Consider the following 27,196-nt stretch of genomic DNA (forward strand, 5'->3'; position numbering starts at 1 on the left):
TCGCCAGACGTCTGGCCGGCACTATACACGAGCACGTCACGACTGTGCGCAGCTGAGGAAGGCGGTGCCGGGCCACGAGCAGCCCTTCGTGCTGACGGACCCGCTGCTGCGGAACGTGCCCTCGCTGGGCTACGAGCCGCTGCACGACGAGGACCTGCGCGACCACTTCTCCCGCGGCCACGTGCGCGCGCACCTCAAGAAGGCGGGGCTCATCACCGCCGAGGGCGACGTGCTGTGCTCGTACAAGCAGTTCGCGCAGTACCGCCGCTACCTGGGCTCCCTGCACCGGCAGGCCGTGGCCGCCGAGATCCGGTGCCAGGTAGGTGTCCGTCGTGGCTTTGAATATATATACTGTATAGAAGTCGCGAGTGGATAGGATCTACTCTACGTTTTTCAGAAGCGTATGATGAGCAGCTTGGGAACTTCACCGCTGCAGTGCGCTGCCGTAACGCCCTGTATCGTCTTAGTTGTTATTTACACGTTAGAGCGCAGCACTGGTGCCCGCTGTCATTCCCCGCACCCCCCAGCTATCATTCACTGCAGCTCAAGGTCGTTCAACGGGAGGGGGAAGGGGTGTTTGAAGAGTTCGACACTTGTCCGCTAGGGACCACCACAAGTCGATGCCCTAGAGATGGTGACGATTGCGGCGGTGAATTAACCAACTACCTCAAAACCGTATTAGAAATTTTAACCTGGGCTGGTGACTTCTATACAGTATATATATTCAAAGGTCGTGGTGTGTGCCGTGTAGTAGTACCAGGGCCACCCGGTTACCATTTGTCTCCCAACTGTCACTCGCGAAGAAACACTTAACAAGGGCTTAGGGAACAAGCGTAGTGTCAGACTAATTTTCAAGTATAATGGTCAATAATAACGTATCTAACCATACAAAAATCAAAGGTTACTCAATCACTTAAAACTTACTTAGGTTTATTTTATTGGAATCAGTATAATCTCCATTTTTTAAAATCAAGTTCTGAAGATCACATCAGGAAAATGGTGGCCATCAACAGCGATAGCCTACATTGATGAAGGTGATTTTGGAACTCTTCGACTGCTCTTTGGCACATTTGGAGGGGTATAGCGGTGATTTCCTCCCGAATTTGAAACTTCGGTTCTTCCTAGGTGTGAGGACGATGTTTGTATACCTTTTCCTTGCGGTAACCGCACAGGAAGAAGTTACAAACGCTTAAATCTTGCCGTGCGGGCCCCGGATTTGAGAGCTTGTGACTTCTTCCTGTGGAGTAACCTCAAGGAAATGTTTTCCAAACAGCCAAGGAGGAGTAGGTGAAATGAGAGGATGTAGAAGAAACAATCTTTAATATTTGATACATTGGTTTGTTTGACCATGTCACTGTTAAATCCAAATATATGTTTTCTCACTGCTTATCAGGAACATTTTCTACACTTTTAATTTCGAACAAAGATTTTCGATGAGTCTTCCACCAACCCACCTAGATCATGGTGTTTCTAGAACTAAAGAGCAACCACGAAAATATTAATATCATCGAAGACTATCTTATATATAAGATATCAGATCAGCTTGTTTATTGAGTTATATTAAGAAAAAAAATATTTCCACATTAATTTGTTATTTAGTATGTAACAAACTTTTAATGTTTTTCGAGCACAGAGAACTTCGTCTTTGTAACGACTCATGCATGCATTCAAATTGTCACTTTGTGAAAAACACTTTCCACATCTATCACACAGATGTGACGTGGAGGTAGGATTCTCAAGACAACGATACTCTTCATGTCGCCGAGCGCTACTGATGCTTGCAAACTTCTGTTCACAACATTTACACATCATTTCGGATATGCATTTAGTTATCCCTTCACAACTCATAACACGGATGTTAAAATTCGTCTCGTCGTCCAAAAATCTTTCCCCCGTCTATCACACAAATGCCTTTATGTTAAAGGAAGCCTTCACAAATGATGTTCTTTATAATTTCACTTTTTAACATGTGTCCCCACTGTAGTGAAATTGTTGATGAGTAGACACCGACTGCAAAGCTTTTTGTGGGTGTACATGTGGTGTGGGCTTAGTTGATGACAACTTTATTTCCGGTGAGGTAAAATGATCCTGTTGGTTTTTTTTTTTTTCGCAAGTTGCACACGCATCGTAATTTTTTTTTAATTTTTTTTAGATTTCATAACGCGCCAAAGAAGTATAACTTTAAAAAATGGGTGCGTGTACTTAGGTACGCGCGTGAGAAGTTATACTTCTTTGTCATCATTAAAAAATAGTTTTTAATTGCATGCAAATAACTCTCCATGGTAGCGTTATTCTCCATTTTAGCGTTAAACGTTTAACGCAACCTTGTTGTAAGTCGCGTTAGAAGTATAACTTCAATAACTTGAAAAACAAAAGTGATGTGGCACGTGAGCGCCGCGGGGCACGGCGCGGTGTCGCGCTGTGTCTCCCGCCTCTCGTCTGTCTGCGCGCGCCCAGTCCGCGGCTGCGGCCCGGGTTCTGCGCAGGAGGAGGCGCGCAGGGCCGCGAGGCAGCTGTCCGCCGCCAGGAGCGCGTGGCTCGAGGCCCGGCGCAACCTGGTCCCGGCGCGCATCGACGGCCTGAGCGAGACGTTCCGGGAGGAGAAGTGCTGCGTCGGCGAGTGAGTCTTTCACCCACAACTGTCGGCAGGGGCTTAGCCAGGAGGGGGGGGGGGGCTTAAGGGGTTCTAACCCCTCCCCCCCCCTTAGCCAAAATTATTTTTTTCTTAACTGAAAGCAGATTAGCTAAAAGCCTGGGTGTCTTACTGCTATCACCGGCCACTGCACTGGAGGGGAAGAGTAAGCGAGCCTTACCGATTCTCCTTCCCTTCCCCTACCCCTGTCGCGAGCAGAAGCTATAAGGTTGTGACGCCGTGACGGGTCCCAAGCTTTCAAATATCTTACACCTACTGTATTTAACCAGCGCGGTAATTATAAGCAGGTGTTGACTGGGCTTCCAAAAGTGTAAGGATCGCTGTGTGTGTGTATAGAATTGATACAACGACATGGTGTCATGTAACTCTCCAAGCTAAAGCTAATTGTTTCCAGGAATAGATCAGTTCTGCCGAAACCCAACCATTTTTATTCCTTCTTTTTTTTTTTTTGTATTGTCGAGCTTCGAGCATGATTTATGATTTTGAGTGGACGTAAACAAGGCACTTGGATTGATAAAAATATCTTTAATTAATTTCTTACTTCATCACTCAAACAATTTTTTATTAAAAAATTAATAATATTTTTACCATTACAATATCTAAAGTTAAGTACCTAAAACTGCTAAAATAGCACGATTTTACACCTTAAAATCCAAATTTTTTTCCGGGGGTGGACCCGTGGACCCACCGCTTTATTAGGGGGGGACCATGCTTCTTAACCCCCTCCCCCCCATACACAAATCCTGGCTACGCCACTGACTGTCGGTGAGGCGTTGGACTCGAGCGAGTCACTTCAATAGCACGCAATGATCTTGGAAGTCCCGTCGCCTTGATTATCTGCGTAAAGTGGCGTCAGATCTTACCTTTACACCGTTACTTAATCATCGTTATTCAAACAGACACAATTATTTGTCTGGTAAATTTGCATTCACAATAAAAAAATAGTTGCTAAACAATATTATTTAAAAAATTTATTGTGTTTAATAGTAGTATATCAAAGAGGCTCTCGGTCCTGGAGTCGGAGTGAGGATGGAGGATGGGGATCTTGGATTGTGACGTCACGGCAGCCATCTTGAATGAACTTGAACTAGACCCCGGCGGCCATTTTGAATCACTGACCCAATCTTCCATCTTTACTCCGACTACAGGGCCAGGAGCCCCTTTACTATACATACTACTTTTGGTAGGTACTTGCTGCGTTCAAACCTTAATTATATAGAATTTCTTGGTTTTATTAATTAGTATAGGCCTAAAATACTTAGTAGTTCTAACCATCATGCATTCGAGACATTTCAAGTATTTAGGCCTAACTACTTTTTGGCCTTTTTTGGGGTGTCAAGACCACGTCCGATGAAATAATTACGTGCCCGACGTTCCGACTTGCCTTATTGCAGCCATCCTCAAGGGCTTTGATTAAATACAATTTCTTGTAGTTTTGCACTGTTTGTCATTGGAAAAATTCAAAATGCATAATAAGAAATTAAAAAAAACATATACCCACAGTAAACGACCCTAAATCAACTGATACCAGTCTGTTTGAGTCTGATGACGGGAACAGATGCCAGTTCCCGAAACGTCGCAACTGTTTAAGCAACTTGCTTGAAATTAATGCATGAAATTTTGCATCCCGCAAGTAAATGCCCTGTGTCTATGCAGGTTTTACCTGGGCCCAACTTATCTAGTTTTAGTCTAGAGTTAAGGGGCCCGCCTCGTCAGGGGTGTATGTGTGTTAGTGAGGCGGGATGATAAGCGCGACGCTCGCTGGTGCTTCCAGCGCGGTACGTATAGCCTCTAAGCGCAAGTCTCTGAACTGGCGCGCATTCGTCTCGTCGTCACAGGATAACTGTGAAATTTGAGCGGTGACCGTAACATTATATGGCGGAGAAATGAAGATAAAGGTATTATGCAAGCCCCTTAAGTGCTTTCAAGAATCTGTACTGATTGTTTTATGCCTAAAAATTACTCTGAAAACACGCGTTTTAGCCATTTTAACGCTTCTAAAAATACAGTTTAAAAACTTAATCCGAAATTAAAAGTACTTTTCGGTCCTCAGCGAACTCTTAAATGCTATTCGTAAATAGGCCCCACTCGGATATCTTAAGTAGTTTTGAAATCGCGTTGTTTTTCCTGAAGCTCTGCACACCGTATGTGTGCCCAGGTAGGCGGGGCCCTTAAGAAGTGAGGGGAGTTAGTCATGGCGCCAATCGCAGCCATGGCTGGCCAATCCCCTCCAAGCACATGATGCATGCTACCTTTCCTGCATGGCTTAAACCCAGCATGAGTAAGGCGTACATAGTCTCTCCCTAACCCAGACCCCTCCCACACACACTTAGTTATTAGTTAGGTTAGGAAAAAAAAATTTTTTTTCACGGAAAACGTTGCATTAAAATTCGGCCTTGAAATGTTACTGCCGTCGCGCCCAAAGATGTTTCGCTTGTAAAACGACTGCAGCGCACGACGGTGCGCGATGACGCGGCCTGGCACGTGACTGCTTGCAGCTGCCGGACGTGCCGGTGCGCGTGCACGCAGCAGGAGCCCGCCGCCGACACGTGCCCGCCGCCATTGTTCGCCCTGCCGTGGAGCAAGCTGAAGCCGGGTCGAAGACAGCCCAAGGTAACAACAACCGGCCCCGCCGCGCCGTCAAAGCATGTGTCTCCAACACTGTAATCTGCGTCAATACGAGTGCAAATGGTCGTTCGTTCAAAGTCTTACTATCTCCGAAAGTTCTTCGCCGATTGCTTTGAAATTTTTTACACAACGTTTCATTCGAGTACGAGCGTTTTTTTTTTTTCAAATACTATTTTCATATAATAAATGCAAGCGTGGTTTGTCCGAAAGTGTCGCTATAACCCCGCACCCCAGATATAGACATAGAGTGACAGAGCGATGGATTGAAATATAGATAGAGACTTAGATACATAGATATATATAAAGATATATATGTATATTTATATATGAGTAGTATACGAATGTTCCTCCGGAAACAGGCGCCGGCGCGTGGATTGTGATTGTCTGTCCGCCATCTTGGATTGTGACGTCACGGCGGCCATTTTTGACTCAAAATTCCTCAAAATTCCTCAAAATTAACTCAAAATGACTCAAAATTTCCCGTTTTCGAGGGAAAATTTCCCGTTTTCGAGGGAAAAATTCCCGTTTCGAGGAAAAATTAGGATTTCGAAAAACCACAAATGTCTTTTGCCTTAGAAAGAACACAAATTCCTGATATAGGCTTAAGCATCCTTAACTACAGCCTCCGATTAGCCTCTTTTAGGATTATGACGTCACCGTTGCAATTTTCGTTACGCCCGCCATCTTGAAAATCCGCAATTTTTATGTTAGAAAATCAGGAAAAATTTTAAAAATCATTAAAAAAATTATTTGATCGAATTAAATAAAAATCTTAAAAACCACTGTTGCAGTTATCGTTACGGTCGCCATCTTGGATTATATAAATTTTACACATTTTGTTACACCCGCCATCTTGGTTGAGTACCATGTCATTCTTACACTTTATGTTACGACCACCATATTGGATCCTATTAATGTTGCAATTATCGTTATGGTCGCCATCTTAAAATTTAGACGCCATCTTGAAAATCCGTAATTTTAATGCTAGATATTCAGGAAAAAATTTAAAAATCATTAAAAAAATTAAATAATCGAATTAAATAATAAAAAATCCTTAAAACCACCGTTACACTTTTTCGTGACGGCCGCCATCTTGAAATCACCCGCTGGAGGTCACCATCTTGTTTTCGTCCGCTAGAGTGTGCTGATACCATGTTGGTATAATTATCTGGTCACCATACCTTTGTCCTCAACTGTTGACATTGAACTTTGACCTTGACCTTGAAATTTGACCTAAACCTTGAACTTTGACCTTGACCTTGAAATTAGACCTTGACCTTGAACTTTGACTTGACATTGAAATTTGACCTTGACCTTGAAATTTGCCCTTGACCTTCAAATTTAACCTTGACCTTGAAATTTGACTTTGTCCTTGTCGACCATCACGGACCCGACATTTTATGTTCAGTAGATGCTACCAGGAGCTACCACCTGCTGGAGACCACCATCTTGTTTTCGTCTGCTACAGTGTGCCGATACCATGTTAGTTTAGTTCTTATCCGCTAGAGTGCAGTAATCATTTATTACTGTGACACCCGCCATCTTGAAATTTGGACGCCATCTTGAAAATACGTAATTATTTAGCTAGAAATTCGGGAAAAGTACCAAAATTCATTAAATTAATCACTCATTAATTTAAATATTGATTCGATCCGCTCCTGTCCTCAATGCAATACTTGAACAGTGACAAGTGTAACTAATTATTAAATAAATGTTAGGTTCTCTTTTCCATTACCTTTCGCGGAGTTTATTAATCATTCACTATACGAAAATCAACTCAAGTCAATATACCGGACCAACGAATTAATACAGTGCCGATTAGCCTATTATGAAAGTCTAATTTTTCAATAATCTGAATAACATATAAACCGTTCATGTACAAAGCCACACATATAGATAAATTCTCTTCAGTCCATGAGACCGAGTCATGTCATTATCAGACGTATAGGCTAGTCATTTCAGGACCACATGACCTTCGTCGTTAGCTAATTATATTCAATTAATCCATCGTGACACTTTTATACATTCTAAAGGTCCAAGTAACCTTAAAAAATATTTTAGTAACACCAAGAGATGATAAACTAGTAAATATTTAATCACTACATTTTGTACTACGCGCAATCAACAAAAAGGAAGCACCAACAACGAAAAGACAACACCACCATCAAAAAGGCAGCTCCGCCAACGAAAAGGCAGCACATTTGGAAGCACCGACAACGAAAAGGCAGCACCGCCAACGAAAATACAGCACATTTGGAAGCACCGACAACGAAAAGACAGCTGCGACAACGAAAAGACAGAACATTTGGAAGAACCGACAACGAAAAGGCACCACATTAGGAAGCACCGACAACGAAAAGTCAGCACCGCCAACGAAAAGGCAGCTCATTTGGAAGCACCGCCATCGAAAAGGCAGCACATTTGGAAGCACCGTCAACGAAAAGGCACGGACCGCAAGACCGGGTCATGTCAATATCAGACATATATACCATGAACTCAGTACACACAGGAAAAAGGAATGTACACGCAGGAAAACGGAACGTACACGCAGGAAAACGGAATGTGCACTCAGGAAAACGGAATGTACACGCAGGACAACGGAATTTACACTCAGGAAAACGGAACGTACACGCAGGAAAAAAAACGGAACGTACACGCAGGAAAAAAATGGAATGTACAAGCAGGAAAACGGAATGTACACGCAGGAAAACGTAAGGTACAAGCAGGAAAACGGAACGTACACGCAGGAAAACGGAACGTACACGCAGGAAAACGGAATGTGCACTCAAGAAAACGGAATGTACACGCAGGACAACGGAATTTACACTCAGGAAAACGGAACGTACACGCAGGAAAAAAAACGGAACGTACACGCAGGAAAAAAAACGGAACGTACACGCAGGAAAAAAATGGAATGTACACGCAGGAAAACGGAATGTACACGCAGGAAAACGTAAGGTACACGCAGGAAAACGGAACGTACACGCAGGAAAACGGAATGTACACGCAGGAAAACGGAAGGTACACGCAGGAAAACGGAATGTACACGCAGGAAAACGGAACGTACACGCAGGAAAACGATATGTTCACGCAGGAAAACGGAACGTACACGCAGGAAAACGGAATTTACACACAGGAATACAGAACGTACACGCAGGAAAACGGAACGTACACGCAGGAAAACGGAATGTACACGCAGGAAAACGGAACGTACACGCAGGAAAACGAAATGTTCACGCTGGAAAACGGAACGTACACGCAGGAAAACGGAATTTACACACAGGAATACAGAACGTACACGCAGGAAAACGGAACGTACACGCAGGAAAACGGAACGTACACAAACAAAACGGAACGTACACGCAGGAAAAGAATTATCACAGGCTCCAATATTCATTGGCTCCAATATTCATTGGCTCCAATATTCATTGGCTCCAATATTCATTGACTCCAATATTCATTGGCTCCAATATTCATTTACTCCAATATTCATTGGCTTCAATATTTATTGGCTCCATAAGTCATTGACACCAACAGTCTTTTGGTTCCAGAAGTCTTTTGGCTCTAAATATATTTGGCTAGAATTCTTTGAGTTAAGAGACTATGAGGCCACATGGCTACGAGTCTAAAATGATCTAGCTGATTACGAGTTATACACGGCTTGCGAGGCTAGAGCTACGAAGATTCTAGTTCACAAGTTTACGTGACTGCGAGGATACAGGACTACAAGTCTGCATGAGTACTTGACTACGAAGCTACTCGTCTACAAGGCTCCAGTTGTCGTATCTGTCTTCGTCGGAATTTTCTCTTTTGTTCCAACTGCTTAATCAGCATTATGTTATAAAATTACAAGACTACTTGCTTACGTAGCTTCAAGTCTACGAGGCTCCATTACATCATGTCTACGCGACTACGAGCCATGAGGTTACGAGACTACGCGACTACGAATCTTCAAGTTGACGAGACTGCGAGGCTACAGAGCTACGAAGCCTCTAGAAAACGAGTTTACGTGACTGCGAGGATAGAGGTCATCAAGTCTACATGAGTACTTGACTACGAAGCTACTCGTCTACAAGGTACCAATTGCAGCATCTGTCTTCGTCAGAATTTTCTCTTTTGCTCCAACTGCACCACCAGCATTATGTTATAAGATTACATGGATACTTGCTTACGTAGCTTCAAGTCTACGAGGCTCCAATGCATCATGGCTACACGACTTCGAGCAATGAGGTTACGAGATTACGTGACTACGAGGATACAGAGCTACGAAGCCTATAGAAAACGAGTTTATGTGTCTGCATGGATATAGAAATACAAGTCTGCATGAGTTCTTGACTACGAAGCTACTCGTCTACAAGGCTCCAATTACTACATTTGTCTTCGACGGAATTTTCTCTTTTGCTACATCTGCACCATCAGCATTATGTTATAAGATTACAAGGCTATTTGCTTACGTAGCTTCAAGTCTACGAGGCTCCAATGCATCATGACTACGAGACTACGTGCCATGAGGTTACGAGACTATGCGATTACAAGTCTTCAAGGTTACGTGATCGCGAGGCTATAGGACTACCAAGCTTCCAGAACGCATGGTTACGAGACTGCATGACTAATTGGCGGCGCGGCTACGAAACTTCATGTCTCTAACTGACTTCAATAGCACTATTCAGTGGTGAGAGTTAATTTATCTCATGCAAAGGTAATTGCTACAAGTAGTTCCGCTTTTCAACATCAGATGACGTCACATGTTGCTTGCAGGTAAATAATATTTATTTCTTATATGCGGGATGCTCACTATCGATCGCATAAGAAGGATGGCTTCGTTAGTCTCCAAGGAGAAGGAAACTCGTCCTTCTTGCTAGTGCTTCTCAGATTTCTCACGGTCCGCCATCTTGGATTGCGACGTTACGGCGACCATCTTTGATGGGTGTGACCTTGACCTTTGACCGAAACCGCAGGAATGATCGCAAGCACACGGATTAATCATCAAAATATTGATAAGAATAATCAGGAGCACACGGAGAAAACCATCACAATATTGATAAGAATAATCAGAAGCACACGGAGAAAAAAACGACATATGTTTTCTTTGATATCATATAATTACAGGAAAAAATATATATTTAAAAATAAAAAAAAATTACTAAAAAATTAAAAAATACATAAAATGATTCTGCTAGCTTGTAAACTTATCATTTTTGAGCAAAGATAGAGTTTTAGTACAAGCCAGAATTTTATGTATTTTTTTAATTTTTTAAATTTTTTAATAATTTATTTTTATTTTTAAATATATATTTTTTCCTGTAATTATATGATATCAAAGAAAACATGTGTCGTTTTTTTCTCCGTGTGCTTCTGATTATTCTTATCAATATTGTGATGGTTTTCTCCGTGTGCTCCTGATTATTCTTATCAATATTTTGATGATTAATCCGTGTGGTTGCGATCATTCCTGCGGTTTCGGTCAAAGGTCAAGGTCACACCCATCAAAGATGGTCGCCGTAACGTCGCAATCCAAGATGGCGGACCGTGAGAAATCTGAGAAGCACTAGCAGGAAGGACGAACTTCCTTCTCCTTGGAGACTAACGAAGCCATCCTTCTTATGCGATCGATAGTGAGCATCCCGCATATAAGATATAAATATTATTTACCTGCAAGCAACATGTGACGTCATCTGATGTTGAAAAGCGGAACTACTTGTAGCAAGTACCTTTGCATGAGATAAATTAACTCTCACCACTGAATAGTGCTATTGAAGTCAGTTAGAGACATGAAGTTTCGTAGCCGCGCCGCCAATTAGTAATGCAGTCTCGTAACCATGCGTTCTGGAAGCTTGGTAGTCCTATAGCCTCGCGATCACGTAACCTTGAAGACTTGTAATCGCATAGTCTCGTAACCTCATGGCACGTAGTCTCGTAGTCATGATGCATTGGAGCCTCGTAGACTTGAAGCTACGTAAGCAAGTAGCCTTGTAATCTTATAACATAATGCTGATGGTGCAGATGTAGCAAAAGAGAAAATTCCGTCGAAGACAAATGTAGTAATTGGAGCCTTGTAGACGAGTAGCTTCGTAGTCAAGAACTCATGCAGACTTGTATTTCTGTATCCATGCAGACACATAAACTCGTTTTCTATAGGCTTCGTAGCTCTGTATCCTCGTAGTCACGTAATCTCGTAACCTCATTGCTCGAAGTCGCGTAGCCATGATGCATTGGAGCCTCGTAGACTTGAAGCTACGTAAGCAAGTATCCATGTAATCTTATAACATAATGCTGGTGGTGCAGTTGGAGCAAAAGAGAAAATTCTGACGAAGACAGATGCTGCAATTGGTACCTTGTAGACGAGTAGCTTCGTAGTCAAGTACTCATGTAGACTTGATGACCTCTATCCTCGCAGTCACGTAAACTCGTTTTCTAGAGGCTTCGTAGCTCTGTAGCCTCGCAGTCTCGTCAACTTGAAGATTCGTAGTCGCGTAGTCTCGTAACCTCATGGCTCGTAGTCGCGTAGACATGATGTAATGGAGCCTCGTAGACTTGAAGCTACGTAAGCAAGTAGTCTTGTAATTTTATAACATAATGCTGATTAAGCAGTTGGAACAAAAGAGAAAATTCCGACGAAGACAGATACGACAACTGGAGCCTTGTAGACGAGTAGCTTCGTAGTCAAGTACTCATGCAGACTTGTAGTCCTGTATCCTCGCAGTCACGTAAACTTGTGAACTAGAATCTTCGTAGCTCTAGCCTCGCAAGCCGTGTATAACTCGTAATCAGCTAGATCATTTTAGACTCGTAGCCATGTGGCCTCATAGTCTCTTAGACTCAAAGAATTCTAGCCAAATATATTTAGAGCCAAAAGACTTTTGGAACCAAAAGACTGTTGGTGTCAATGACTTATGGAGCCAATGAATATTGAAGCCAATGAATATTGGAGTAAATGAATATTGGAGCCAATGAATATTGGAGTCAATGAATATTGTAGCCAATGAATATTGGAGCCAATGAATATTGGAGCCTGTGATAATTCTTTTCCTGCGTGTACGTTCCGTTTTGTTTGTGTACGTTCCGTTTTCCTGCGTGTACGTTCCGTTTTCCTGCGTGTACGTTCTGTATTCCTGTGTGTAAATTCCGTTTTCCTGCGTGTACGTTCCGTTTTCCTGCGTGAACATTTCGTTTTCCTGCGTGTACGTTCCGTTTTCCTGCGTGTACATTCTGTTTTCCTGCGTGTACCTTCCGTTTTCCTGCGTGTACATTCCGTTTTCCTGCGTGTACGTTCCGTTTTCCTGCGTGTACCTTACGTTTTCCTGCGTGTACATTCCGTTTTCCTGCGTGTACATTCCATTTTTTCCTGCGTGTACGTTCCGTTTTTTTTCCTGCGTGTACGTTCCGTTTTCCTGAGTGTAAATTCCGTTGTCCTGCGTGTACATTCCGTTTTCCTGAGTGCACATTCCGTTTTCCTGCGTGTACGTTCCGTTTTCCTGCGTGTACATTCCTTTTTCCTGTGTGTACTGAGTTCATGGTATATATGTCTGATATTGACATGACCCGGTCTTGCGGTCCGTGCCTTTTCGTTGACGGTGCTTCCAAATGTGCTGCCTTTTCGTTGGCGGTGCTTCCAAATGAGCTGCCTTTTCGTTGGCGGTGCTGACTTTTCGTTGTCGGTGCTTCCTAATGTGGTGCCTTTTCGTTGTCGGTGCTTCCAAATGTTCTGTCTTTTCGTTGTCGCAGCTGTCTTTTCGTTGTCGGTGCTTCCAAATGTGCTGTATTTTCGTTGGCGGTGCTGCCTTTTCGTTGTCGGTGCTTCCAAATGTGCTGCATTTTCGTTGGCGGAGCTGCCTTTTTGATGGTGGTGTTGTCTTTTCGTTGTTGGTGCTTCCTTTTTGTTGATTGCGCGTAGTACAAAATGTAGTGATTAAATATTTACTAGTTTATCATCTCTTGGTGTTACTAATATTTTTTAAGGTTACTTGGACCTTTAGAATGTATAAAAGTGTCACGATGGATTAATTGAATATAATTAGCTAACGACGAAGGTCATGTGGTCCTGAAATGACTAGCCTATACGTCTGATAATGACATGACTCGGTCTCATGGACTGAAGAGAATTTATCTATATGTGTGGCTTTGTACATGAACGGTTTATATGTTATTCAGATTATTGAAAAATTAGACTTTCATAATAGGCTAATCGGCACTGTATTAATTCGTTGGTCCGGTATATTGACTTGAGTTGATTTTCGTATAGTGAATGATTAATAAACTCCGCGAAAGGTAATGGAAAAGAGAACCTAACATTTATTTAATAATTAGTTACACTTGTCACTGTTCAAGTATTGCATCGAGGACAGGAGCGGATCGAATCAATATTTAAATTAATGAGTGATTTATTTAATGAATTTTGGTACTTTTCCCGAATTTCTAGCTAAATAATTACGTATTTTCAAGATGGCGTCCAAATTTCAAGATGGCGGGTGTCACAGTAATAAATGATTACTGCACTCTAGCGGATAAGAACTAAACTAACATGGTATCGGCACACTGTAGCAGACGAAAAAAAAATGGTGGTCTCCAGCAGGTGGTAGCTCCTGGTAGCATCTACTGAACATAAAATGTCGGGTCCGTGATGGTCGACAAGGACAAAGTCAAATTTCAAGGTCAAGGTTAAATTTCAAGGTCAAGGGCAAATTTCAAGGTCAAGGTCAAATTTCAAGGTCAAGGTCTAATTTCAAGGTCAAGGTCAAAGTTCAAGGTTTAGGTCAAATTTCAAGGTCAAGGTCAAAGTTCAATGTCAACAGTTGAGGACAAAGGTATGGTGACCAGATAATTATACCAACATGGTATCAGCACACTATAGCGGACGAAAACAAGATGGTGACCTCCAGCGGGTGATTTCAAGATGGCGGCCGTCACGAAAAGTGTAACGGTGATTTTAAGGATTTTTTATTATTTAATTCGATTAGTTAATTTTTTTAATGATTTTTAAATTTTTTCCCGAATCTCTAGCATTAAAATTACGGGTTTTTAAGATGGCGTCTAAATTTTAAGATGGCGACCATAACGATAATTGCAACATTAATAGGATCCAATATGGTGGTCGTAACATAAAGTGTAAGAATGACATGGTACTCAACCAAGATGGCAGGTGTAACGAAATATGTAAAATTTATATAATCCAAGATGGCGACCGTAACGATAACAGCAACAGTGGTTTTTAAGATTTTTATTTAATTCGATCAAATAATTTTTTTAATGATTTTTAAAATTTTTCCCGATTTTCTAACATAAAAATTGCGGATTTTCAAGATGGCGGGCGTAACGAAAATTGCAAAGGTGACGTCATAATCCTAAAAGAGGCTAATCGGAGGCTGTAGTTAAGGATGCTTAAGCCTATATCAGGAATTTGTGTTCTTTCTAAGGCAAAAGACATTTGTGGTTTTTCGAAATCCTAATTTTTCCTCGAAACGGGAATTTTTCCCTCGAAAACGGGAAATTTTGAGTCATTTTGAGTTAATTTTGAGGAATTTTGAGGAATTTTGAGTCAAAAATGGCCGCCGTGACGTCACAATCCAAGATGGCGGACAGACAATCACAATCCACGCGCCGGCGCCTGTTTCCGGAGGAACATTCGTATACTACTTATATGTATATATATGTATATATATATTTAGAGATATAAAAAGATAGTGTTATGGAGAGATATGGCTAAAGTTATATATAGATAGAGAGATGTAGAAGGAGATATAAATATAGATTTATAGGGAGAGTTATATAGGGAGGTTGAGAGATAGAGAGTTATTTATGTGTACCTACTTCTAACATATTACAAAAAAAAAAAAAAAAAAGTATTGAAAGAGGCATTCGAACGCATGCCGGTCATTATATATAATGCATAACCAAAATAATTGTAAAATAATAAAATTACAGATATTAAAAATGTGTGCTTTCTCTTTCCTTTCTTTTCCATTTAACCAGACTGAGTCACAGTAACACGTAGCCGTATGCAGCTAGCTGACAATAGAGTTGTCGGGGCAGTACTGGACGGAAAATTGCTTCCAATTTTCTCCATCCAATAAAATTGAACAGATAACCTCAACTAGTTTTTAAATCATGTCACACTAACAAAGTTTATTTTGGCCCTGAGCTATCTCAAACTTTCCAATTTTATCTCATTTTAAAATTAAATAACAAATCACAGTGCTAGATGGAGTTTTAGAACTTGTGCATTTATATTTTTTTTAACATATACGTATATATATATCACAATAATATTTGTTACATAAAAAAATTTCAGTTATTTTTTTTTAAATTGTAGAAACACAATTTCCTTTTTACACATAAAATAATTTCGCATACGACATTATTATATACCATTATTTTAGTTATTTCACTTTTATAACCTCTTTATCGCCATTTGTGACGGAAACTGATGTCATTTTTCATTTTCGATAGGCATGTGTTTGATTGGCTGATCACATAGTTTATAACCTGTTCAATATATGTATGAAAACTCAAGTCATACAACTTGTCAAACAAACATAGCTACGGTAGTAACGTTTTCAGTGACGTCATAACCCTTAAACTTTATTTGTCACAGCTTATGGGAAGGTGTTGGAAGTGACAATTTGACAGTGTGACAGGGCCTTAATAAATACCTACACTGTTGGTGGCCTATTGGCGCCCGGAATGTCACTTGACTAAGCCGCCCGCCATCCGACCATCCGCCAGCTTCGTGAAGCTACAGACAAGCAATTTACAACACGATTTCGTACGTGAGTCAACCCCTTGCAGTGATGGTTCGTAACATAAAAATTTATTAAAAATTTTTTTTAGACAATATTTAGAAAGTTAAACAAACATAAGAATTGATTCGATAGTGTACATGACAAGGAAGTTTAATTAATTTTATTATTCCAACCCCTAGAAATAATAGTTTATATGATAAAAATTGTCTCAGACCAAAGTTTGGATAAAAATTATAATACTTACAAACAATTTAACGGATTCGATGGTGTGCCTACGAAGGGAGTTATGAATTTTTTTCCCCTCCAACCCTTATTTTTCCCACCCCTTGTAGTTATGGCTGGTCGTATCAAAAATGTATTTAGACAAAAGGTTTGATATTACTCATTTTATATATAAAATGTTCAAACGAATGTGATATTCTTCATATTTTATGAGTTTAACAATTTTTCTGTTTTTCAAAAAGCCCTGCCCAGTTTCTACCCCCTTTGGTTGGAATTGGCCCATATTTTATGTATCAGTTTGGAAGTGATTTGTAAAAAATAACGGCAGTTATCGTGTCCTTAAAATGTGATAAATATATATAAACTTTCGAGTTAACGATTGTTTTGGGATCAACAGACCATGAAACGAAAAACTATATAAAAATGTTTCGGAAGTCGCACCATGGTAACGACTACAATAGGCACGTAGTATTTCTTCGAAATCTTACTAAAAAAAAAAAATGAATACGTGTACTTTTGTACGCGCGTTAGAAGTTATATTAGCATGAGAAAATGGTAACTTTAATTATGCATGCAAATAATAAATATTAATAAAATAATAAAACGACTGAATTGATATTATAAATTCAATCAAACTTAAAAATTAAATAAATACTCAGTGTTCAATATTAATATAAAAACGTGTACAAAATAAAAGATTAGATATAGTAAAATTATCACATTAAATTTCAGTTAATAATAAAAATCAATTAATTTTCTTGAATGATTATTATGATTTATTAATTTTAAAACATTATTAAATTATGTGATATTTATAATGCCATTGAATTTTACATACGGAAAGATAACGTCACTTACGTAAATACATTTGGAAAAAAAAACTTGAAAAAGTATATTAACACAAAATCTGACACCAATATTCACAATAAATAAATATTTTTTTTAAAATGATATGGACCAGTATTCAATATAAATTACTATTGTATGAGATGTAAGAACAAATATATAATTTTTATTTGTTAGTAGCCTTTTTTTTTTCATCCTGTGAAAAATTTGTTGACTGGTGCGTGCGCATCGGGAATAAAAAAAAATTCACTCCCATCAAATTTTTTTTTTCTTCGTTTCGTGACGCGCCTGCAGAAGTGTAACCTGTGAGAAACGAGCGCGGAGTGGGTGGAGTGCGGAGTGCGGACGCGGCCGACAGGTGACCAGGGAGTGGCTGCAGAGGTCCATCGCCCAGCTGAAGACCAAGCACCGCAACGGCGAGCTGCTGCGCCGGTCCGAGGAGGAGATGCGGCATCAGGTCGCCCGGCTGAGGGCCGCCTACCGGAGGCAGTGGAGCGCCATGGAAGGTGGGCGCGGCTGGCGCTGCCTGAGGCTGGGTTCACAATTAATTAAAAAAACGTGCGAGTGCACGGCGAAGTCGGTTCACAATTGAAATCTCACTTTCAATTCCTGTGAGAGGTGATGTTCCGTGTCGGTGCTGCTCAGATCCCACTGAGGGGGCTGGCTCTGCAGGTGGTCTGGGGGTTTAACGGCGGAGCTGGGGGCGGGTCGCTGGGGCCGAAGTTGGGATGGGTCTCCTCAACCTCTCGACCTAGCCGTGCGCTCTCCAGTAACATGCCGCGATTGGAAATGGCGAATCCATTTCCCGGTTCTCGGAACCCATGTTAGGCACTGGTAACAGTGTCTGGCATGTAAAAGACCCATCTTTCTCCTAACCAGGACCACGCCCTAACGGGATTACATGCCTGGGGGAGTATCGATGATTATTTTGAGGTGTGAACCTAATGTACATGTCAATTCCTGCCAAAGAAAGTTCGCGATGTATCCGACATCTGTTGGCAGTTAACTACCAAATGGTTATACGTGACATCTGACCAGCATTTTGTGAGCACAGTTTTTCAACATATAAACAAATAAGGGTTATATATAAATTCTTAGTCAACCATTCTAACAACGAAACATTCTTTTTTTAATTTACAATTTTTTGCTAGTGACTTATAGGTAATAGCGTTATTTAATTTTTTTCAAGCAGGAATTACACCTGAGCATTGAAATGTCACGACAATTTATTGCCACAATATGATTGATAAACATAAACAGTTCTGCAGTCCCAAAAAAATGGTTTCCTACCCTATTCTCATTGGTTGTTGCACCATGCATCCGTAAGAGAAATAAAATCGATTAACTTACTTCCTATGCGCACGACCTGTCCCCATGCACAGGACCGACCTGTGTGCTATTGTGGATCAGTAGGTCCGAAAACATGGTGGTCAAATATTGTGCGCATGACTTACTGTTAATTTTAATTTTTCAATTGTGCACCAAGCTTAATTGCTGCTCGTGTATTACCTGCCAGACACTCAAAGGCGCGGATTTCACCGTTGTTCGTTCACCACGAGTATTTGTGAATTTTTCCATCCTTCACACGTCTTATGTGTTTTAACGTAACTTGCTAACCAATGTTAGCTAACGTTAACGTGATATTTTCACTATTGCAATTAACCCTTTTAGTATTGAACTTGGTGTTGGTTAAATTTTTTATCCTGGAGTTAAAGACGTATGATTGTTTTACGTACGTCAATAAATTATGCGGGGTGTGTTCTGGTTTTAAGTGTTTGCTATCGTGCCCTTTCTTTATCTTATTCTCTCAGCACTATGTAATTTTTTTTGTAACGGAATATGCGTTTCATGCATGGAGTTAGGAATTATCAGGTGACTGCATGCTCTGACGTAGTTGAAGTCACTTCTTAACCTCACCATCACCATACTGTTCCGTCTAAAACATTGCGGAAATGGTGCTTGATAACGTCTGATGATAGTAAGTATGAATTAGAATCTCAGTAGTATATAATAGTTCATCCGGGCACGCATCGTTTTATACATTTTTTGTTTCGAATTTACGTATTTAAATTTAATGATAATTTTTTTAAGGTATTACGGTATTCATAATTGTTAAAAAGAATATATATATATTTTTTTGCTTAGTAAAAATTCTCCCTAAACGTAAGTTAGCTCATGTACTATTTAACTTGAATAAAATTGTCCATATTACGGTATATGATGATTTTATTTTAACCTAATTTCTTTATCCCTGTCTCGCCTGCATTGGCTGTCAATAACGAAACAATTATTAACTTTGTCACTTGGTTATGTTTTTTCCGTGCTATTTTCCAGAAAAGATCCGGAGAGCGAAGTGGGCCAGGGAGAATGTGAGATCGGAGCAGTTTGTGGTGCGGACGAAACGAATGTCAGCCGCATTTGTTAAAGCCTGGCAGGTAGGCGAGGTCTCGTTTCTTTATAGACAGCTGTCAAACAATCATTTTAAACGCCATTTTTTTAAAATATAATATCTTGGCTTTCGAGGTCGAATCGCGTTGAAGTGGTAGATTGTACTAACATTTCGCTCTGAACAGCAGGCAACTTCAGGACTGAGAAATCAACTGAGGGCTAGAATGTGGCGAGGCTATATACGCACGAGGGCGTATCAAAAAGTAAAGCACATCATGTAAAAACCGTAAAATAAAGCAATTGATGAAAATATGAAACAGAAATGATAGTATTACCCACACATTTATTACATTCCCACATAACTTCCATGCATGTTGAGGTATCTGTCCCAACGATTTTTGAAAAAATCGGGTCTCATAGAACTCCGTGGGCTGCGAGCAGAGCCACATTCGCACGGCCCGTTTGAAAGCTTCGTCACAGTCAAACATCTTACCGTCAAGGAACTTCTTCGCGGATGGGACTTCTTCAGATGGAAATAAGAGGATGGTCGTTGCTCCTCCACAGTTGAGGATGTTAATCACTGACGCCATCTTACCGGTGACTGACGAACGCTATCGGTACGTGGAATCACGAGATCTTGCATTGCGCCCAGTCAGTGGCGCCATCTAGTTCCCTTTTTAGTAAATAATTTAGTTTTTACTAATTATTTTTCTACTTAAAAATTGGCATGTGCGTTACTTATTGCTACGCCATCGTAAATACTACCAAGGGGTCTCCTTCAGGTGGCTAATTATGTTGTGATGTCTTTCCTATTGGTTCAGGTGTCAGCCAATCGAAAGCCAAGATATGTAGTTCATTATACAATGGCCGTAAAAGCCTGTAATCATCATCTGTGTCAGTGTATCGTAGTGATTGTACTCACATTACCCATTGGTTATGGATAGAGACCGGAAAAAATTCGCGGTTTCATTTCGCGACGGGCTAGAAACCGAACAAGTTTACCTTCATTTTTGCTGCGTTTGTGATTTGACCACATTTGGCGAGAAGGACTCTTGAGCCTATTTAAAACCCTTAACGTAAGACGTATCGAATCACAAGCAACCAGGTGGCATTTTCCCGAGTACGTAGAGGATAGTGGAGTCCATCCTGGATGTGAAACCGCGAATTATTCCAGTTCCTGGAGACTACTCGAATGGTCTTTATTTGGACAGGCCTGGTTGTCTGAGGTATTTAGAGATTTGTAAGCACGCATCGTGGCTTACATGTTACTCACTAAGTAGGAGAGGGGAGAGCATGGTGACGCCAACCTCTCTGTCCGCAGGATCGGGTGGACGGCAGGAAGAGCCCGACCCCAGCAGAGACGCTGAAGCTGCTGCAGTCCATGCCGGCAGAAGGTAACCAACAACCACACTCCTTTCACACTTCAGCTGAGGTGCGGGTGGCTAGGTGCCCACGTGGAGTGGGCAGATGTGAGCTGGGAATAATTAGCAAACAACGTTCCTTTTCTAATAACCAGAAAATTGCTTTGAAAACTAGGGAAATATCATAGGGAATATTTTTTAAAACTGTTACAATTAATTTTTTGTGCTTTGGTGATACATTTGGAAGGCTGTCGTTATAGAATATATATTTTTTGAAGTGTATAAATATTATCATTTTTTTTTTAGTTTTATAATCTCCTAAACTTATATTTATACACATTTTGCAATTCTTATGTTATTGAATGGCTTAATGTCAATATCTGTGTTATTTCAATGAAGTTGCATATTTTGTTATTCTCTAATACTAGAGAGTGTAAAAATTCAACACGAAATTACCTTGCCATAACACTGAATTATTCTTACTGTTAAATGATTGAAGCTAAATTGAATTCACTCACCCACCCTTGCTTTTCTTAACCCATCTGCCTCCGGTCAAGCGTGTCCAAGGAAAAATCCATTTCCTAAAAGCTCTTTCAAGTGTATTTATGTTCCCAAAAATTAGGCAGAGGAACTTGCAGTTGTTAAAGTTATTCCTAAACTGAATAATGAACAAACTACTTGTTCATTGCTCGACTGAAGGAACGCAGTGAGCGGGACTGATCCCAGCGCTTCGGGCACGCTCCGATTCCAGGCCGCTAGCGCTCTGGGCGCGTAATCTGTAGTCGCCCTTCCTTTTCCATTTCTCCCCCAAAAACCATAACATTGTTCAAATTTAAGCTTATTTATTAGCATTTTTTAAAACAGCACATTATGCAACTAAATTCTAAAGTTTTACAAAACATAGGCTGTTTGTATTTATTTATTATTTAAATATACTAAACGATTGTTGCAGGTCATGTGTTTCTCTTATGGCAAAGGCGTGTTCTGCTGTGCTTTCAATTGTAGGATTCGACAATTTTTTTGTCCTATTTTTTTTTCCCGCACCTCATTTTCTCCCGCTCCTCAAAAACTGGCGCTCTGGGCAAATAGCCGTTTGGCTTGTTTGTAGGTCGGGGTCAGTGCCCGGAACGACTCGTGTTCATGAGTATCGAGTCGGCACCCAGGTGGTTCGAAGCCCGCTAGAATTTTGGAGGTCTCCTTTGCCTGCAGCCTCGGTGCACAGCCGTAACACACTGATAGAAATTGCAGTAAATTTACGGACTTTCCAACGAAGAATTAACTTTCAACAGATGAAGAGTTCTTCGTAATTTTAAATAACTGTATCTAAGTGGAAACTACGCCGTGTTTCGACTTCTGAGTTGTACGTTTCATTCTAAACAAAGGTAGGAAACACACACGTGGACAAAAGAAGAGTTTATGCTGTAAACTTAACCATTTTTTAAATGTTTGGTTTATACTTATACCAAGAATATATTTTTTTTTTTAGCTTCATGTCAAAATTAAGTGAACTCAGTCCGTAAATTTACGATTATCCCTTGATAATTTGTAACCAGCGTTATTCTAAACTTCATTCTTAACAGTGACATTTCTAACAGTGTATTTTAAACCTTTGTCTCACACGAAATGCTCGTTATTTCATTTTATTGTCATTACTCATATTATTTGAGGGATTTTCCTGTAGATATTTCAATATATCTCTTTCATTTTACGCTTAGTCTCAAATTATGCCAACATATATTTACTGAGGTTTATCAACTAGCGGTAAAAAGCAACGCTATTGTTTAATTATAATTATGATCATTTACGTGACCTTACACAGCTCGAAAATTTCGTTCAGTAAATATCTGATGAAAAAATTTGTGGCCCAACAAAAAATGACAGATAGGTATATATTTGAATAAAATTACAGGAAAATCCATTAGTTGATTGTAATAATAAAATGAACTTACTAACTCGAAGACCGAGACTTAAAACGTAAAAAAAAACAAAATAAAAACTGAACTGTATGATATGATGCATGGGCAGTCTCTAGTCGTGTCTAGGGGCAACAATATCTGAGCGCCCATTAGACTGCAACAAGTTACGCCCGCGCTAGCGATTGTTTCCCTGTAATTGGCGGCCGTCTGCGCCGGGACGTTCAGGCGCGCCTGCTCCCGCACAGGCTGGCTGTGATTGGTGTGCTGACAGTACACATGCACATGGAATAAACCCAGCCAACCACAAAACTCCGACAACGCTGCAAAGTTTTAACACACAGCTGGTCTGGAAATCTTTTCGTGAAAATTGTCATAGCCCAAGACTCGTGTTTACGGACTAGAGAAAAATTCGCGGTTTCATTGACATTCAGGATAGACAGCACATTCCTGTGCGTACTGGGGGGGAAATGCCACCTGCTCATTGGCTGCTGAATTGTGAGACCTGTTGTCTGGTTTGCCTGTGTTTCGACACGTCTCAAAGTAAGGGTTTTTCATAGGCTCAGGGTCATTCTACTCAACTGTTGTCCAATCACAGGCGCAGGAAAACAGGTAAACTTGTTTGGCTTCTGGCCTGTCGCGAAATGAAACCGCTAATTTTCCCGGTCTCTGTTCATGTCACATCTACTGCGCTCTGCGGTCGGCAGGCTGATGCACGGTGTTGTGTGCGCAGATTCCTTCTACGCGCTGTTGGAGGCGAAGCACAGACTGGAGAGGCTGCGCAGAGCGGTGAGTGCACTTCTCGTTGGCTGGTGCAAGAGGCGTGATCAATAGATATGTATAAGATTTCTCGTTACAGTTTCAGGTTCAATTCTATAAATATAAATGTTATCCAGATAGCACTATAGCTAAACATTCCAGAGTCTGAGAGGCACTGTTGCACACTGTAGTGTGTTTCTTTGGCTAAATAAATATTAAATAAATAGTAAACACGTGTACGAAGGTACCTCGGTATCGGATACCAATGTTCTAATTCGATTTGCATGATATAAAAAAATTAATTTTGTGACATTTATTCAAAAAACCAAGCTTTGAAGGAATACGGAGAAACTAGCGCACTTTGTAGGGATATTGGTTCGCTAAATAAATTTTTACGTATTAATCTTAGGCTAAGAACATTGCAAGAGGAATGTATAACGTTAAGTGAGAACGCTTTGGAAGGAAGTAAATTGTTAAAAAAATTTCACCTTCAATCTACGAAGAACACGGTTTACAAATTAACCAAAGATCTTCGTAAATTTACGGACACTGTGTTCACTTACTTCTAACGTGAATCCAAAAGAAAATTCTTGGTATATTAACAAAACATTAAAAAAAATTAAGTCTGCAGTAATAACATTTTTTTTTTTCAATGTGTGTGTGTTTACCTTTGTTTAAAACGGAACATCCAACTCGGCAGTCGATATACGGCGTAATTTTTACGAAGTTCCGGTTATTTTAAATTACCAAGAACTCTTCGTTTGTTTGAGTTAAATTCTTCGTTGAAAAGTCCGTAAATTTACTGTAATTTCTAACAGTGTAGTTTTACAATAGTTGAAAGATATCGCAAACATCAAGTTGCTGTGGTTCTCACACACCAATGGAATACAAGCTCGCCGTAAAACGCCGACATTTCCACAAGTAAAATATTTAATCGAAGTTTTGCAGTAATTCAGCTGAACTGAACATTTTTTTTTTAGTTAACATCGGTCAATAACCCCTGACCATGATGTACAGAACTAAAGTGAAGCTTGGCCCACCTTACAACTATTCAAATTGAAACTGAATATTGCAAAAGTAGTAATAAGCAATTATATACCAAACTAAAAAAATATAATAATTGCAAAGTTGTTAGGTTCACATCAATGAATTATTTTGCAAACAAATGATTCCACTGACCATGAATTTCCATTCAAAATGTTTGATTGTCAGGGCCGCTACAGCACTTAATGTTTTAGCCCGTTTCACTCTCTTAAAAATATACAGTTTAAAACTTAAATACGGAAACAGAACTACCCAATCACCGTCATCGTATTTTAAAATGCTATTAGTGAACAGACACCACTAAGATATATAATGAGCAGTTTTATATATACGTATATGTATATATGGTTACGAGTGGGGAGAAAGGGGGTTAGTAAGGATAGCCAAATTATTAATTAATAATATTTACATTACTAATTAAATCACCACACTTTATGTCTGTTCACAAATACCTAAGTATCTGTCCAGTCCACAGTTCGCACTCCTCACTGGAGCTAGGCTCGACAATGGTTCGCCCCTTACCACGCCCCTGTCCACACACAGTCTCTAGCGCCACTCGGTCGCACTCGCACGGTCCCGTCTTGCCGCTCGCCGAACCCGCACTTCACTCAACTCGCCTGCTGGAACTCCCGCGGAGGCTGGCGTCGTCACTTTTGTACCCGTAGGCCGTCTTTCTGGAACTGCCTGGAGTGGTTTTGACGTGTCGGGTCATTCCGGGCTCGAAGCATCCTGAACAGCGGCGCTCATTCACGCCTTTCCACGCGGTGGTCAGTAGGCCCGCGGGATTCTCAGGGCCGCTAAGAAGGGACGGATAACAGCTCCTGGGGCAGGGGTCAGGGGGTAGGTGAGGCCGGGCCGCTCTAATCCCCGAAGGTATGCGTGCGTGACGTCAGTGGCCGTGCGGGCCCGCCAGACCGCCTGGGTACCTGGCGCAAATCGCAGCCTTGCCTCCCCCACGTTCGTAACAATAAATATATAAAAAAAAACTGGGTTCACATTTTGTGTGCATTTCTACAGAAAAAAAAAACGCGATTTGAAAACTGCTCAAGATATCCGAATCCGAGTGGTGTCTGTTTACTAATAGTATTTAAAAATACGCTGAGAGTGGATGGGTTGTTCTGTATCTGCATTTAATTTTTAAACTGTATTGTTGGGAGAGATAAACGGGCTAGAACCTTAAGTTATGCAGCGGCCCTGTCGGTGAACGCATGCACGTGAGACTGGGCGTGGCTGTAGACGTGTGTTTCTGCGGCAGCCGGAGGCAGTGACGTCCGTGATCGACGAGCTCGTGGACAGCACTGTGCTGTCGTTCACCGTCAAGCAGGTGACCCGGATGGTGGAGGAGGTGCTGGAGAGGCTGACACAGGTGCGAGCCGCCAGTCCCAGGTCACAGGTCACAGGTCACAGACAACAGTCAGTTTGCGGCGGATTACGATAACGCCGATGAGTAGAGACCCGGAAATGTCGCGGATTCTTCTGGCCTCAGGATAGAATTAAAAGTTATAGGTGTGCTCGACCCATGTTTACTTTCCCATTGGTTGATTTCTTAGCGAGAACAATTTTATCTTTGTTATTTGGCACTACCTGATTCGCTTACTTCTCTCCTAGCTGGGCATCGTTGGCTCACGGTCGTGGAGGGGCGTGTCCAGATAACTGCGGACCAATCATGAACACAGTGCGAGAGTGTGGAGGTTTGCATTCTAGCTTGCAACTAAATTAATCCGCGAAATTTCCGGGTCTCTACCGATGAGGCATGTCGACGCCGGAATTCAAACAAATACACGCCGTTTAGCGCCAACGCGCGATTTAAATCGCGGAATCGAGCTAGACGTAGCTGAAACTGCAATCAAATTAAATGTTTTATTAGTAACATATCAAAAGAATCTCACTTCTTAACCTAAGATTTGTAACAAAATATATAAACCAAATTGTTAGAAAAATTTAATTTTCAACTTGTTTGAGCATGTACCTCTTATTAGCATAATTTTTTTTTTGTTTTCATTTTACTGCGATTTTGGTATCTTTTTCTTTCAAAAAATGTTCGCCTATAATAGGTTAAAAATCTACTAAACCTTTTTACTTCGTATTATTTTCTCGTAAAGCATTCTAAATTTTACTATTTTGGTGAAATTAGTAGTATTAAGAATAATATTGTCAAATATAAAAAGAATATATATAAGAATAAAAGTATTTATGCAATACTTGACTGTTTGAAAAGTGAAACAGACAAGAAAAAAACCATAAAATCTTGTCTCCAGCAATAAGTGTTCGGGCACCGTCCCAGGAAGCCTCTACAGGGGAGGCGCCTCAAAGTGCAATTACTGGAATAATTCATGTGGGCGTCTTAATGCTTCAAACAAATCTGTGGAAAAGGGGGCGGGGGAGTAGAACCATTTTGCCAGCTGTTTACTTTCAATATGTATCCTTTGTTTTTTTTTGGAAATTATAGATTTTTATGTTTTTCAACATTCTTCCCCCCCCCCCCCCCTTTTTTTTTCCTGCTACGCTTGTCCGTCTAAAAGCGCATACGTTCGTTTAACAATTTTTTTTTGCCAGTGTTAAATGAAAAATGAAGTCAAATTCTTAAATAAAAGTCCACATTGGGATAAACAAAACAAATAATTTGAAACAAATATTTTAGTG

General features: G+C 40.7%; 1 protein-coding gene across 1 annotated transcript in view; it reads left to right on the forward strand.

Annotated features, from left to right (window-relative positions):
* LOC134530596 (uncharacterized) overlaps nt 1-27,196 on the forward strand; it is a 60,115-nt gene that overhangs the window by 25,211 nt on the left and 7,708 nt on the right. The window contains exons 3-10 of the mRNA XM_063365571.1: nt 53-319; nt 2,487-2,620; nt 5,152-5,266; nt 17,447-17,594; nt 19,423-19,523; nt 20,798-20,870; nt 23,484-23,539; nt 25,809-25,919. Of these exons, the coding sequence (XP_063221641.1) occupies nt 53-319; nt 2,487-2,620; nt 5,152-5,266; nt 17,447-17,594; nt 19,423-19,523; nt 20,798-20,870; nt 23,484-23,539; nt 25,809-25,919 (1,005 nt within the window). The remainder of the gene's footprint in view (nt 1-52; nt 320-2,486; nt 2,621-5,151; nt 5,267-17,446; nt 17,595-19,422; nt 19,524-20,797; nt 20,871-23,483; nt 23,540-25,808; nt 25,920-27,196) is intronic.

Source organism: Bacillus rossius, chromosome 3 (assembly GCF_032445375.1).
Source record: "Bacillus rossius redtenbacheri isolate Brsri chromosome 3, Brsri_v3, whole genome shotgun sequence".
Lineage (NCBI taxonomy): Eukaryota > Metazoa > Arthropoda > Insecta > Phasmatodea > Bacillidae > Bacillus > Bacillus rossius.